The 15,644-nt window shown below is 40.1% G+C and overlaps 1 protein-coding gene across 2 annotated transcripts; it reads right to left on the reverse strand.

Annotated features, from left to right (window-relative positions):
- Window positions 1–341: 341 nt before the first annotated feature.
- On the reverse strand, window positions 342–15,536 carry LOC146470824 (uncharacterized). 2 transcript variants are annotated; one of them, XM_085121509.1, is made up of 4 exons: window positions 12,199–15,536; window positions 11,807–12,123; window positions 1,906–2,778; window positions 342–479 (listed from the first exon to the last, which is right to left on the reverse strand). In XM_085121509.1, the coding sequence occupies exon 1, from the start codon at window positions 15,521–15,523 to the stop codon at window positions 12,653–12,655; it is 2,871 nt and encodes a 956-aa protein (XP_084977635.1). In that variant the 5' UTR covers window positions 15,524–15,536; the 3' UTR covers window positions 342–479; window positions 1,906–2,778; window positions 11,807–12,123; window positions 12,199–12,652. The 2 variants fall into 2 exon arrangements, with proteins under 2 accessions (XP_084977635.1, XP_084977636.1); XM_085121510.1 differs by lacking the exons at window positions 342–479; window positions 1,906–2,778 and adding an exon at window positions 9,982–10,424.
- Between the last annotated feature and the right edge of the window lie 108 nt (window positions 15,537–15,644).

The raw sequence follows: 15,644 nt of genomic DNA on the forward strand, positions 1-15,644 counted from the left end.
GCCAAAATGACGAAGAAGCCATTCATCAAAGTTTGCAGGCCTTTCCTTCACTGGATTTTTGGCAATTTCTTCACGCCCTGATAGACACTTTTGCTGGTCCAATTTGTCCATCATTTCAATGTTGTTCTGAACTGAGTATGGAATAAATCTTCGGTTTCCATCAGACCCCATCATGAATGCATATGCAGCCCTTGGTCTCTGATTCCAGTCCTTTACCGCTATGTCCAACATCCAGTTAAAATACTCGTAATGTGAAAATATCACGTGGCCTCCCATGTCCCAGAGAAAGCCTTGGTCATCTCTCTCAGATTTAGCTAGTCCTCCAGGCTTTCCGTGTTGTTCAAGAATGGTGATCGATGTGTTACGAAATGTTTTACTAAGGTTATAAAGTCTAAAAGCAGCACCTAGAGCCGTTGGACCCGCACCAATGATGATGATCTTGTGTTTGGTGTCGCTGGCTATTTTTGGAGCGGCAAGACCTGTAGGCGGAACAACAAAAGGAAAGATCAAAGAAGCTGCGTTGACGTCAAGAGAACGGAATTCTAATCCTGTTTCTCTCTGACGCAGATGATTCGGGATGTCTGTAATTTCGTGTTTTCATAATTCAGTAATTTCATTTTAAAATCAAGCCTTACATTCCAAGACAAAAATTCTGCTCAAAGAAGCGAAAATCGTGACAACCGGAAACGTCCATCCACTAAGAGTAAACTACACTAAGGATTCGTCAAAACCTCCTGAAAACCTGCAGAAAAAACCTTATCACTTGTGACCCGCTTATAATACCGGCTTACCCCCGGTCTGTCTAAGAAGGCTATACTCCTTTAGGCAAGGATATTGAAAAAGTTGCCTTAACATTCCAAACGAAATCCAAAATCAAAATTCTAACTCGAGATCCTGACTGGTAATACCAACCAGGGGTCCCTGGCTGAAATCCTAACTTGAACTCTTGATTAGGAATCTTGACGTAAGAGGCTGACTCGGGGTCTTTGATTTCTAGATCTTGTTTTCTAGGCAGAGGTATAGTCAACTAAACGCAAGGCTAAAGCGTTGTCCACTTATCTTGTTCCGCTTTAATAAAACAACGAGCCGAGTTTGATCAACTTGATACATGTATCCTTTCATATACTTTGACTCACATTCAATCATTCAAATAATTTTCTAGTTAATATTTTATTATGCAATATTTGAAGTAACGCACGTCAGTTCTACTTTCCCCACAGGTATAATTATTATCAGAAATAAAGTAATTTTTTGGTCCGCCAGTTATTCACCCCAGTGTTGGTGAAAGTAGTGGATATTTACCTCCACTTTGGTGGATAATAGATAAATAATTTATGCATTATATTTGGCACATGTGAAATGCGACGTCAAAGCAAATCAAATCAAATATCGAACCTACCGAAGTCGAATCTTCGACTCTTTCAGTCGCAAATTCGGCGTAGGTCGTATTTAATTCGAAACTGTCAATTTTAATTGACACATGCATTTAATTCTCGAATTAAATTCGCACTTGTAAAATGCAACGTTTGAACGGGGCCAAAACTTTATCAGTTTGCCAGTGATATATATGAAGTTTAACAGAGATTTCCATTAAGCAAAAATGTTTGCAAATGGTACGCGCGGATTAAACGGAAATTTTCCGCAACAAACAAATTATCGACGTTTGGAGTTACTCCACCGTTACCGCGCAAAATTTCATTTCTATTTTGTTATCTTATTGTGCATCGTGTAAGATTTTGATGTACCAATGAAATTGGAAGTTGGCAAAAAGCCTTTCAATTTTTCCATGTGGCACCAACCCAAATCACTTTTACAGCAGATTTCGATTTACGACCACGAACTGATGAATAAACCTCACTGACATAGGAGCGCACATGTACTTGGTAACAAGCACTGCTGTCTTACCATTGAAACGACTGGTCTGACTGGTTAGAATTCCATGATAATAAGCCATCAAAAGAAAACTTGTAGCTATCAAGATCCCACACACAAGCAAAATAGCTCTAGGAAAACTGTAGGACATCATCGTTGTCTCATAATTCAATCAATATGTGACTTGCATCGAAGCCATGTTGGCAGACAAAACAAAAGAAAATCTATTTACAAAGTTTGTATAAGAATGGCTGGTAACTCCCCATGACGCCATGACGTTACATGCAAACCATCAAATCAAGAACAACAGTAAACATCACACGCAAATTTTAAGTCGCAAAGTCGTTTTAATTCATTAGTTGTCAATTTTTTTGGATCCTTCTGACCATAAGTCTGGTCACACTAAAATCTAACGTTTTCATTACGAATGCAAAGTTAGTAATATATGGCGTGTGACCACGCTGCATGAAAATAAGTAACAATTCTAAATATAAACTGAGGTATTACTCGAGAATTTCATTTTTACCGATAAGACCTTGACCGTTTTCAACTGTTATTTATCACCGTCATCGTGTTCTTTTTGGAGATTATTGATCTGTATCGCCTTTTCTGGTATCTTCACATGGGGTTTGCTCGCTGATGATTTTGTTAAGTTTAAACCAGCTCCTTTAATTTCCTTATGTTTTATCGGCTCTGTTTTAAATTTCTTCTCTGGTGGCTGAGCTATCGACAGCAGTTGGCGCCATTCTCGATGGTTTCAACCCATGGTTGCAGAGTTAGGTCTGCTGCAGACACCGCTCCAGTCATGTGCCGAACCTAATTCTGATTTAAGTTCGACTCTGGAGCGACTTAGGAGCGACGACTGAGTCAAACGGCGTACTCTCTGCCACACCAAATTCGTCAAACCTTGCAGAAAAGAAGTAAACAATTTTCACTGAGACGGAAAGTCAGGAATTCTGTACAAACATGTGGCTGATCTGGTTTAGTTATCGTTAAATAACAAAACAATAAGAGAAACTAAACTTTATCGGTGATTGTCAATGACTTTTTCCGATAGTTTTAGCTTTAAATTCTACATTTCGAGTCAGGATGAAAACAGCAGGTAAAACAGATTAATGGCAAAGAAATTCTCTCTAAATAAATCACAAAGCCTAGCGAATTGAAAGCTTAAAGACGAGATTCAAGAGAATCAAACCACAGTCACGATTGTACTTACTTTACGGTTAAGGTGGGGTTACTACCTGAAAGCCGTTTTCACGCCGCTTAAAATCGGTTCAACGGAAATATCTCGTTCGCGTTTCAAGCAATACAAAAACCCTATGCTCATTACACAACTCAATGTTTTGGGGTGTTTTGTAAAATTTGGGTGATTTTAGGTATATTTGGGAGGAGATAGTTTTTCTCAAAAGAGTAGTGAAATTAAGAGAAATAAGAAATAGATTTAGTGAAGTTTTAAAATTAGAATTTGTAGTTAATAATTAATAGACAGATACCAAGTTAGTCCACTTGCAACCTGGGGTGCTCTTGCGAGGGTATCAATTGTCTGTTAGTGTTCCAAAAATCATTTTCTTTATCAGTCTATCCATTCTTAAAACCTCTTCAAATTTCACTCAAATTCGGGTGTACCCCCGCCTTAAAACTGCATGTGTGACTTGTCACGGTATGGAGCTTTGAGCCAATCACAATCGCCGGCAAACAATGGGTAATTTATGCATTAGGTTCGGCACATGAGAGGAGCGGCGTCTGAAGCAGCTGCCGCTCCAGTGTCGCATAATGCGGTACTGACCCTGTCGAACTCAACGATCTTTGCCGCACCAAATTAAAACTGCCGTCTGGATCAGGCCCGTACATAACAAGCTGAGACCCTCTTTTTAGACCAACGCTACCCGACTTTCAAAGACGAGTGCTTCACATATTTGCCGGGTGAATCTAGATCGTGTCTAAAAGTACACAAGAGTGACCACGAGTGAGAATACATCAAAATATTGTACTGACGTCATTTTATCAAACAGCCACAAGTGTTCCAGGGGCCAAAACATGTGGTCAACCGATTCGGCTGAAACTTGGCACAGAAATTGGTTGCCATGAGATATTTCAAGAGCCAATTTGGCTCACTTTTCTGACTTTAAGTTTTGGAGTTTCAGGGGGGGTCTCATTTTTTGCCCTTTGATCACAAAAAATCCATCCTTTCAGGGGTCATTTTGAAAGTGCCATAAAATCCAACTGGTAAATTGTGCTGCCAAATAAATTTGTCTATGAATATTACTATACTAGAGCTTTTATTTCATGCATGTAACTTTGTCCTCAAGGTATTGGACAGAGAGGAGCCTGGGGCTAGAGTTTGGCCAAAATTAATGTCAAAATTACAACTTAAAATTGCCATTTTTCAAAAAATCAATGTATCTACCTGCCTTCCTGCATAACACCCGTACCTAAACCATTATTTACTTTAGTGACCCAATTATCAAAATCAGTTGAGAAAAATTTGGCTTATCACGGTTTGTTGAATTTTTGTCACAAACACTCCATGCAAAATGGAATTTTGAGCATAATTCATCAGTGCCATAAACAAACCAAATTGTTGACAAGAAACCCTTATTCTGTATTTGGTCAGTGAAAATAAATTGTTAAAGGTAAATCAGTTTAATTCTTTAGAAATACTCTGATTCTTACCTTACAATTACTCTTAAAGGCCTTTGATTGGCACAACAAATACCCTGATTTAGCAAAACAAGGGTTAATTACTTTGAAAACCTAGTACCCATCAAACAGCACAAATGATGAAGGCCTTACCTCAATATAACGATCTTCCTAAACGATGCTTAAATATTTTTATTGATTAATATTCAGTCCCAAGTCATAATAGGCCTTATCACGGTTTTCGACGCCATTTTGACGAGCTCGAAATAACAGTGTTTGTATGGAAATCCGACGTCAAATAATTTTCATAAAACATCGCTTCTGAAAAATTCATGAATTGGAAACTTTTGGCACTAGGAAAAGGATTTTAAGAACAAAATTGGACGGATGTAGCTGTTCCAGAAAGCGTCCAGTCGTGTTTTGAACTTTCCATACATTTGTTTGTTAGCGAACCAGCCGTGAACTGCTCTAAAAATAGCTCGCGGGAAAAAAAATACAGGAAAATGTATGGAAAGTTCTTGCCTAGTGATGCTAATGCATTACTCACCTAATACTTTCTTCACTCAAGCGTTTCCCTAGAGAGTAGATTTCTGGCTTTCTGCCTGTGTGTGTGTGTGTGTCCTCTGTGTGTTACTCGCTGAATCTCTCACCGTAATATTCAATCAATCCTTGATAACCGGTATCTTCCCTAATGAATGGAACTGAATCTGCTCCACTGTATAAAAACTCTCTGAGGCGTACTGAGCCGACAAATTACCGACCAATATCAGTAATTCCAGTGGCGGCCAAAGTTTTTGAACGCATAATTTACGACCAGATATATTAATATCTAACTAAGAATAGCCTCCTTACGCGTCATCAATCAAAAAAAAGTGGTTTCCGCTCTCTACACTCCACGGTTAGGGCACTACTTGAGGCTACTGATAGCTGGGATTTGAATATTGATCGTGGTTTTGTCAACGCTGTTGTCTTTTTAGACCTTAAAAAGGCCTTTGATACAGTTGATCACGAAATTTTATTACGTAAATTGCAATATTACGGAATACGACGGACTAGTCTTAAATGGTTTACTTCTTACTTAGATAATCGAACTCAAATCTGTGATGTAATTATGATCTAAGCTGAAGTGTACACTTGGTTATCAGCCAACAAGCTTACTTTAAATCTAACAAAAACGGAGTTTATGCTAATTGCATCTAGGCAGAAGTTATCGAATATTTCAGAGAGACCCTCTCTAACTATAAATAACATGGCTGTGGAACAGGTAGCATCAGTCAAATCTCTTGGGGTCTACATCGACCAAACTTTAAATTGAGAGTGTCATATTGAAAATTTCTCTAAAAAGATTGCTTCCGCTATTGGTGCAATTAAGCGCATAAGACATCTAATGCCATTTAATATTTTAATCAATGTTCAATGTTTATCATAGCTTTCTTCAACCTCACTTTGATTATTGTAATGAGGTGTGGGGAAATTGTAACAAAGGCCTGTCTGATAAGCTTCAAAAGCTTCAAAATCGCGCAGCCCGCATTTTGATGTCCGCTGGATATGATAGCAACTTGGATGATTTGTTCCGGGCACTAGGGTGGCGAAAACTCTGTCATCAAAGATTGGACAAAAAATCAATTATGATGTATAAAACTTTAAATGGGATGACACCTGAATATTTAAGATCAAACTTTGTTTTTCGCGATAATTTGAATTCTTATCATTTAAGGAATACTGAAAACACGCTAACTCTTCCACAACCGCGCACTGATTATTTAAAGAAAAGTTTCTCATACAGTGGAGCTCAGTTGTGGAACAGTTTGCCAATAGAATTACGGCAAGCAACTTCCTTGAATGATTTTAAGACTAAATTGAAACGCCACAGTTATAAGTAAGATTTTTAAACACGGCCTCCAAGAAAAACAGCATTTATTGTTTAGCTTTGGTTTATTATTTTTTAACTTTTATAATCCTAGTTAGGTAGATAGATAGTTAGTTGATAATGATAATCTAAGTAGCTGATGGAAAAACCGTGTAAAATTAACAAATAGATTCCATTTTGCCGTGCGTCTGTACTCTGATAACGCACAGATGACGTCAAAACGTGGTGAGAACAAAGAACTACGCTACGAGCCGCAGGCGAGTAGCGTGACTGATGTTCTCACCACGTTTTGACGTCCTCTGTGCGTTATCAGAGTACAGACCCACGGCAAAATGGAATCTATTTGTTGTATACAATAACCAAGACATTTCAACACATTTCGTAAGCAAGCATCGCGTTGACTGAGCTGAGTCAAAAACTTTCCAGCAAACTCAGTTTTACATTATACAATGAACTGTGTAAAACTCGCGTTCTGATTGGTCTAGAGGAGTGTGTGATTAGAGTATAGACGCACGATTGACGTCATCGAGTGGTGTGACCGGCGCACGTGATCAGAGTCTAGAGTCCAGCCTGGTCAACAACGTTTTGCAAACTGTTTTTGCGAGTAGCTGAAGGGCAAATTTTCGCAGGAAAGGAAAACTGCCCAATTAAAAATTGGACAAAGACCGTTGAGAGTGATCTCAACCAGGACAAAAAAGCTAGAACTTTGTTGTGACGTGAAAAGGAAGCAATTATTTGTCGAAATATGTCGCCCATAGAAATCCGGTAATGGCGAGTAATCGATTACAAATCGCAGTGACGCGACTTACGTGCTGTAATATTTTGGGGTCAGGATTTCCTTCTGGAATAAAGGTTAGTTTTGAAAATATTGTTACTGAAATTCTGAAATTCTGAAAGTCAACGCGATGCTTGCTTACGAAATGTGTTGAAATGTCTTGGTTATTGTATAAAACAAATAGATTCCATCTTGCTGTGGTTCTGTACTCTGATAACGCACAGAGGACGTCAAAACGTCGTGAGAACATCAGTCACGCTACTCGCCTGCGGCTCGTAGCGTAGTTCTTTGTTCTCACCACGTTTTGACGTCATCTGTGCGTTATCAAAGTACAGACGCACGGCAGAATGGAATCTATTTGTTAACTACTACACACATGCAATTGTGATCTTCTAAATTAGAGTATAATCTGAAAGAATTTCAGTAACAATATTTTCAAAACTAACATTTATTCCAGAAGGAAATCCTGACCCCAAAATATTACAGCACGTAAGTCGCGTCACTGCGATTTGTAATCGATTACTCGCCATTACCGGATTTCTATGAATGAATGAATGAATGAATGTTTATTTCCCATAATTATAAGTAACATAAGAAGTACATAGTGCAATTTACATTGAAGTCGGGAGGAAGACTAAAGAAACCCTTACGGGCTTTTACAAAGTAGTCCCCCTTTGATTCAAATTACATTTTTAAGCTAAATTAATCAGGATATCAGGTTTGGTGTACAAATAACAGTAATAATAAAAGGTGCAAGTAAAATTATGTAAGTTAACGCCTATATCATAATCATTGAAAGAGAAGGAATTGCTTCATTTTCTTTTTGAAAACATGTATAGAAAGAGATCGTTTTATTTCTAGAGGAGTTTTGTTCCATGTATCAACTATCTTACTTCTTAAAGAGTATTTTCCATAGTTAGTTCGGTTAAAACACTTATGTAGATGTTTTGAACTCCTGGTATTATAATCATGGACTTGCGTGTTTTCAATGCAGAGGTCACTGAAATAGGTGGGTAACGATTTACTGATAAGACTAAAACTGAAAGATCCGATTAGTAGGTCATTAATTTGGTAAATATTTAAGAGACCCATCTTTATAAAAAGAGGAAGAGATGGTGCGGTATATGGAGAGAATGTTATGATACGTAGTGCTTTTTTTTGTAATTTGGACAATTTCATTAGCCTTGTGGGGTAATTATTTGCCCAAACGGTATTTCCGTAATGCAGGTAAGGGTAAATCAAACTATTGTATAATATTTTCAAGAGTACTTGACTGACATAGAAGCGAATCCTACATAGCATACCGGTGGCTTTTATTATCTTCTTAGTGATATAATCAATATGATTCTTCCATGTTAAGTGCTGGTCAATTATATAATTCCTAAGAATTTAGTTTTATCTACTCTCTGGATCTCCTTATAATCAAGCTTAAGAGTCAGTGATTTTTTTAACTGTTTCTTTGCTGTTCTAAATATTATGTAATTGGATTTTTTTATGTTGAGTGTAAGTTGATTTAGTGTTAACCATTCTTGAACATAAACTAATTCCGCATTTATATTACACTCGAGTTCATTTATGTCTTTACCTGAGCAAAACAGATTAGTATCATCTGCAAATAATATAGTAGATAAATTTTTGGTAGAATTGTTTAGGTCATTAATATAAATTAGGAAAAGTAATGGTCCAAGAATAGATCCTTGTGGGACCCCACACGTAATTGCCATTTCTGTTGATCTGATTTGATTATATTTAACAATTTGTTTTCTGTTGGTAAGGTAATCTTTTATCCACGCAAGACAATTTCCGCGTATACCATAGAAAGAGAGCTTCTTTAGAAGAATATCGTGATTTACTGTGTCAAACGCCTTTGATAAATCAAGAAATATACCAACAGTGAACTGGTTATTTTCTATCCCTTGTGTTATTTTATCAACAAGTTCAATTATTGCATAATCAGTAGTGCTTTTACTTCGAAATCCATATTGATGGTCAAATAAAATTTTATTTCTATCTACATAGTTCATTAATCTTTTGTACATCAGTTTTTCTAGTATTTTCGAAAAACAGGGGAGAACAGAGATTGGTCTGTAATTTGAAAATACATTTTTATCAGATGATTTATACACCGGTGTTACCAAAGCTACTTTCAATTCATCTGGGACTTTACCAGTTGAAAAAGTAAGATTAAAAATGTGAGACAGGGGTAGAGATATGTAAGGGGCGACATGTTTAACTACTTTGCTGTTTATGTCATCAATACCACAACTTGATTTGTTTGCCATTTTATCAATTTCTTTGTTTACTTCAGCACATGTAGTGTCATGTAAAAACATGGAGTCACAATAATTTCCCTTTAGAAATTTGTAAAATTCATCCGAACCGTCATCAAATTTCATAGCTAGATTAGGCCCAACATTTACAAAGAATTCATTAAATTTATTTGCAATCAAATTAGGATCACTGATTTCATCATTTTCATTGTTCAGAAAAGAACTGGGAAGAGAGTTATATGATTTTCTATTACCAAGTAATTCATTAATAGTATTCCACGTCGATTTTATATTATTTTGTCCTTGACTGAATTTTTTACAATAATAATTCTTTTTAGCAATTCTGATTAGATGATTCAATCTATGGGCGACATATTTCGACAAATAATTGCTTCCTTTTCACGTCACAACAAAGTTCTAGCTTTTTTGTCCTGGTTGAGATCACTCTCAACGGTCTTTGTCCAATTTTTAATTGGGCAGTTTTCCTTTCCTGCGAAAATTTGCCCTTCAGCTACTCGCAAAAACAGTTTGCAAAACGTTGTTGACCAGGCTGGACTCTAGACTCTGATCACGTGCGCCGGTCACACCACTCGATGACGTCAATCGTGCGTCTATACTCTAATCACACACTCCTCTAGACCAATCAGAACGCGAGTTTTACACAGTTCATTGTATAAATAAAGTTATCCTACCCTATCCTATCTCCCTTAATCCTGAATAACTTATTTTAGACACAGTATGCTGTTAACTTGCGAATAAATGTTGTCATCCATGCCATGAAGAAAAAGCACCATCGCGTGTAAAAAAAGTGTCTAAAGCATTCACCCGCAAGAGGCGTATGAGCAAATTCATGGCGGAGAGAATCTACAGGAACACTGGCGTTGTCGTTGCTATAGGCTCTGGTCAATATATACTGTATCTATGTTTTCTTATTTCCGTCCATGATACCCGGGGGTGGCACTGTTCTTTCAAGCAGATTCTTCAGTTTACTTTCCCCCTTCTTTTTAAAGAAAAAAAATTCTAACGGGTAAGGAAGATCATTCTAATGACATATTACCATTGCCATTCTATTGCCATTCTTGTAGGACCAGTAATCAAAACTTAAAAACAGGCGGATGTACCTTGCATTCGCTACCCCAATTAACGCATATACTAAAACACTATTTTTTATGAACAACCAGCTCTTTCACCGAGAAAATAAAGTTACTTTTTTGCATTGTTTTCAAGCTCGAAAACCGATCGTAATTTGCAAGCGCACTAGCGCATTCCGCATGTTCTGATCATCCTTTCCCTTGTACTTATGGTGACTCCAGTAATAAAATGATCTTGTAGTGAGTGCTGGCTCATTTAGCGGCTACAGAAGTCAACTTTTGTTAGCTTTGAATATTAAATTTTAACATCTTATAATTCAGTGAAAATATTGGCCAAGTACCATGTCTGTAATCACTGTGTAATCGGCGAAAAAACATTTAAAAATATACTTATCCAATATCGGGCTCATATAAGGTTTTGATGTACCGATGAGATTGGAAGTTGGTAAAAAGCCTTTTAATTTTCCCACTTGACATGACACCAATTTCCAAGCGAAAATTTTGGTTAAATGGATAGCGACCCAAATTACTTTTACGACAGATTTCGATTTACGACCACGAAATTAATAAACCGCACAACATAAGAGCGAACATGTACTTGATAAGTCGCACGAGGAGGAAACTTAAGCAACGACGACGGCAACGGCAGCGAGCACGCCACAAAACAATAGCCTAGCAATAGGTTTAATAAGCAAAAACACCAATCGCTCTGCACGTGCGTTATATGTTCTAGTACATTTCAAGGTTTTGTGGAGAACGTGAGCACACGACGGTGAATTTATCATTCTCTTTCCAGCGACACACCCGGCGATTTTATACGCTGATCGCGGCGAATTTGATCGCTAGCGAAAATCGCTTGCGATTGATGCAGACACACTTGGCGATTTTTTCCGCCGATCGATGTTGCAGTTTTGAACTAGTCATGTGATAAAATCGCCCAACCTGATGGGTTGGCTTTACTGGCGATTCGCAGCCGATGACAGTAGAAAATCGCGGGAACGAGCACACTTGGCGATTTTATACGCCGATCGCGTATAAAATCGCCGAGCGCGTCGCTGGCTTTACTTGAACGCCATCCATGTCAGTTTAGTTCCCGAATACTTTGGCCACATTGTGCAAGCTTAACAATTTGGAATAATAGCGAAGTATTGCAAGTAACCGGCGCGAGCTTATATTTTCAAGCAACGTTTTCGTTCCGTTTCCGGCGTCGTTGCTTAAGTTCCCTAAAAACAATAGCGTCTTTTCCGAGCGTTCACCACTGAATTATAAACAAGCGTTGCTGTCTTACCTAAATGAGCGGTTAGACTTCCAGACTCGTAATAATAAGCCACCCGAAGAAACGTTGTAGCCACCAAGAGTCCGAACACAAGAGAAGCTCCAAATTTGTAGGACATCATCGTTGACAGATAATTCAATATTTCAGTGTTCAAAGCATATCACAAGCGATCTTTCTCATCCCGACGTCAGTAGTCACCAAACCAAACCGTTGACGTTTTAAAGTTCCATTTAATGCTTACTTAAGAATCAAGAGCTGAGGTATTCCAAACGCATTGAGTTGTAGACGATATTTGAAACTTGTACAATCAACTGATAACAATGGTTCGACTGAAATAAATGAATGACAATAATTCTAAGAAACTAACGAAAATAATACAAAATCATTGCATAAAGTAAACTTACAAATATTCCTCTGATCCGGTTAGCGAAGAAAAGGACGACAAAACTTGATTAAAACGATGGGAATTACGAACAGTACAAGAACGAGCAAAGCACGAGGTGATTGAGAAACTTGATCCGCAATATGTGAATGTGTTATTGTGTAACATAATGTCACGCGCGCGTAAATAGAATTATGTGATAGTCGCGCGTGGGAAAAGGTAATCAATTGACAAATAGGAAGTTTGAATCTTACATTCCGGCCCCTAAATGCGGCATTAAAGCATTTAAACTGAAATTGATTGATTCAAACGAATAAACTTGAAAATCGTTCTTAATCAATTAAGATCTAAAAATGTCAATTAGTTAATGTCAGTTCGTTCAAATCAGGAGAATATTGTTCCCTTTGACGTCATAAACAAACTTCTAGGGAAGAGACACCGACAAGGTCCGTGGTTCTCAGCTGCTCTCGTGGAGCCTAGGCGCCTCTAGCAGAACGATCTTGTCGATGGGGCGTTCCAGGACTGACGTTTTCGTCTTCAACAGGACTCTTCTTACAAGTGTTGGGTCTAACTTCCTGAATACGTCCAAGGGGCCACGAATTCCTTGGAGAGTTTTCGTCTACTACGAGGACAACGTCTCCAACCTCGAAGTTGGCTGCCGATCTGGTCCACTTCTGCCTTTCTTGCAGTCTGGGAAGATATTCCTTTAGCCACCGACGCCAGAACACATCTGATAGATATTGAACTTGTCGCCACCTCCGACGGGAATAGACGTCTTCCTTACTGAAAATGCCGGGCGGCAGTGTAGTACCAGACCGTAACAGAAGAAGGTGATTTGGTGTAAGGGCCTCAAGGTCTCTTGGATCGTCGGACACCTTTGTTAAGGGCCTCCCATTGACTATGGATTCGACCTCGCACATAAGAGTGGCAAGCCCTTCATCGTCTAGGACCTGCTGCTTTAATAGGGCACTCATCACCTTTCGAATGGTGCGAATGCAGCGCTCCCATACACCACCGTGGTGAGAGCCTGCTGGAGGGTTGAAAATCCATTGAACATTTTTTTGCAAAAGGAATTCCGCGATGGTTTCCTGGTTCCATCCGTCGATGGCGTCTCGCAGCTCCCTTTCGCCCCGCACAAAGTTTCCTCCATTATCTGATCTTATCTGTTCTGGCTGTCCCCGTCTGGCGATGAAACGACGCATGCAGTTTACGAAGGAGTCTGTGTCCAAGCTGTGGACCACCTCGATGTGGATCGCGCGTACGGTCAGACAGGTGAAAACCACGCCATATCTCTTGGCCTGGCTCCTCCCGCGGCGAACCAAAAAGGGCCCAAAGCAGTCAACCCCGACATAGGTGAATGGGGGCTTGTCTGGAGTGATCCTGTCCTGTGGCAGGTTTGCCATCTTCTGCTCTCCTACTGGTGCTTGTCGCTTTCTGCAGCTGAAACAGTCGTGGAGAGCCCTTTTTACTGCAGCTCTTGCCTTCACGATCCAGAATCTTTCTCTGATCATGGAGAGCACATGTTCCGTGCCAGAGTGTCCAGAAATATAATGGTAGAAGCTGATAATCAGACGAACAACATGGTGTGAGGCCGGAAGAATTATTGGGTGCTTTGCGTCCAGCTGAAGGGGGGCTTTTTGGAGTCGTCCTCCTACACGTAGAAGACCGTCTGTCAACTGTGGGTCGAGCTTGAAGATTCTACTCGATTTCTTGACTTGAGCTTTATTGGGTTTGGCCGCGCCTTCCCTTTCGACTTTCAATCTTGCGATTTTTAGAGTGGCGATCTCTTCCCGGAAGCTCTCTTTCTGTACATGTATCAGGATTTCTCTTTCAGCCTTGTTCATTTCCTCTACAGTGATTGGCTCTATTCTTGCTGCCTTGTTGAGGAGAATGAGACCTGAGTTGCGACAAGCAACAGCCTTCCTTAGGTTAGCCCGATAGCGCAGCATCCAAGCGAGGAATTTCTTTAGGCGGTGCCATTGGGAAAAGCATCCGAAGAGTTGACCAAGGGTCGATCCTGCTTCGGCGTTGGCAGAGAACACTTGTGGTTCTCTCTTGACTTCTGGGTCGCTCTCTGCAACCCTTGATACTGAATACTGCTGGCTTGGCCATGCATCTTCTGATTTCCAAAGGAAGTCTGGTCCTTGTATCCAACGTTTGTTCTTCAGCAAGGCTTCAGCCGAGAGGCCACGCGAGGCATCATCGGCTGGGTTTTGTTTAGTGCCGACGTGTTTCCACTGACTAGGTGAAGTGGCTTCGTGTATGGCAGCAAGACGATTTGCCACAAAGGTGTGAAACCGCTTGTCATCATTGGCGATGTAGCCCAAAACACAGGTGCTGTCCGTCCAGAAGATAGACTGATCGACTGGCATGCCAATTTCCTTCATGACCATTCTATCCAATCGCGTTGCTACTACAGCTGCTGAGAGTTCTAGGCGAGGGATAGTCAACTGCTTTAGTGGAGATAACCGTGACTTGCCAATGATGAAGGAGCAGTGGACGTCACCTTTGCTGTTGGTTAGGTGGAGATAGGTTACAGCACCGTATGCATGCTGGGAAGCATCTGCAAAGTGGTGTAGCTGGCTGGAGGCGACTTCTCCGAAGTTGAATGGCTTGAAACAGCGGTTGATCTTAAGGTCTTCAAGCCTGGGGAGTTCGTCGAGCCAATTTCTCCAGCGATTGAGGTCCTCGTCCGATATGGGGTCATCCCATCCGAGATTCTTGCGACAAAGGTCTTGAAGCAATGCTTTCGCCGAAAGGGTAAATGGAGCTGCAAACCCTAGTGGGTCATAGACCGAGCTGACCACAGAGAGAATTCCTCGTCTGGTTGCAGGCCTGTCCTTTACACTTATCTTGAAGCCAAAGGTATCAGACTCCACATCCCATCTGACTCCCAGAGCTCGCTCAATTGGCAGTTGATCAAGGAGAAGACCTTTCACGGATCCTGCTTTTTCCGACGATGGAATAGAATCGATGACCTTTCGGGAGTTAGAGATCCATTTTGTCAAGCGGAACCCTCCCTTCGAGAGTAGTGTGCGGAGCTCGTTTACCAACCCAATGCCCTTGGTTTCGGATGGGACTGACTTGAGGCAGTCGTCTACATAGAAGTTGTCTTTGACGCTATCAACTGCCTCCTTGCTAAATTCTTGCTGATTGTCTTCTGCAGTTCGCCGAAGACCAAAGTTAGCGCAGCTTGGTGATGATGTAGCGCCAAAGAGATGCACCATCATCTGATATTCTTCTGGCTCGCTGTTCAAATCATTGTTTGGCCACCAGAGAAACCGTAGAGCGTCACAGTCATCGGGACTGACACGTACCTGATGAAACATTGACTCCACGTCGGCCATAAGGGCGATAGGCTCCTGTCGGAAGCGCGTCAGGACACCAACCAGGTTGTTTGTTAGGTCAGGTCCCTGGAAAAGTTGGTCGTTGAGTGATGTTCCGTGATGTTTTGCTGCGCAGTCGAAA

The sequence above is a fragment of the Pavona decussata genome, unplaced genomic scaffold, assembly GCF_977016875.1.
Source record: "Pavona decussata unplaced genomic scaffold, jaPavDecu1.1 SCAFFOLD_110, whole genome shotgun sequence".
Lineage (NCBI taxonomy): Eukaryota > Metazoa > Cnidaria > Anthozoa > Scleractinia > Agariciidae > Pavona > Pavona decussata.

What these genes read in the sequence shown, in the direction of transcription:
- LOC146470824 (XM_085121509.1), bottom strand. Translation starts at nt 15,523, where the DNA reads ATGGCCGACGTGGAGTCAATGTTTCATCAGGTACGTGTCAGTCCCGAT.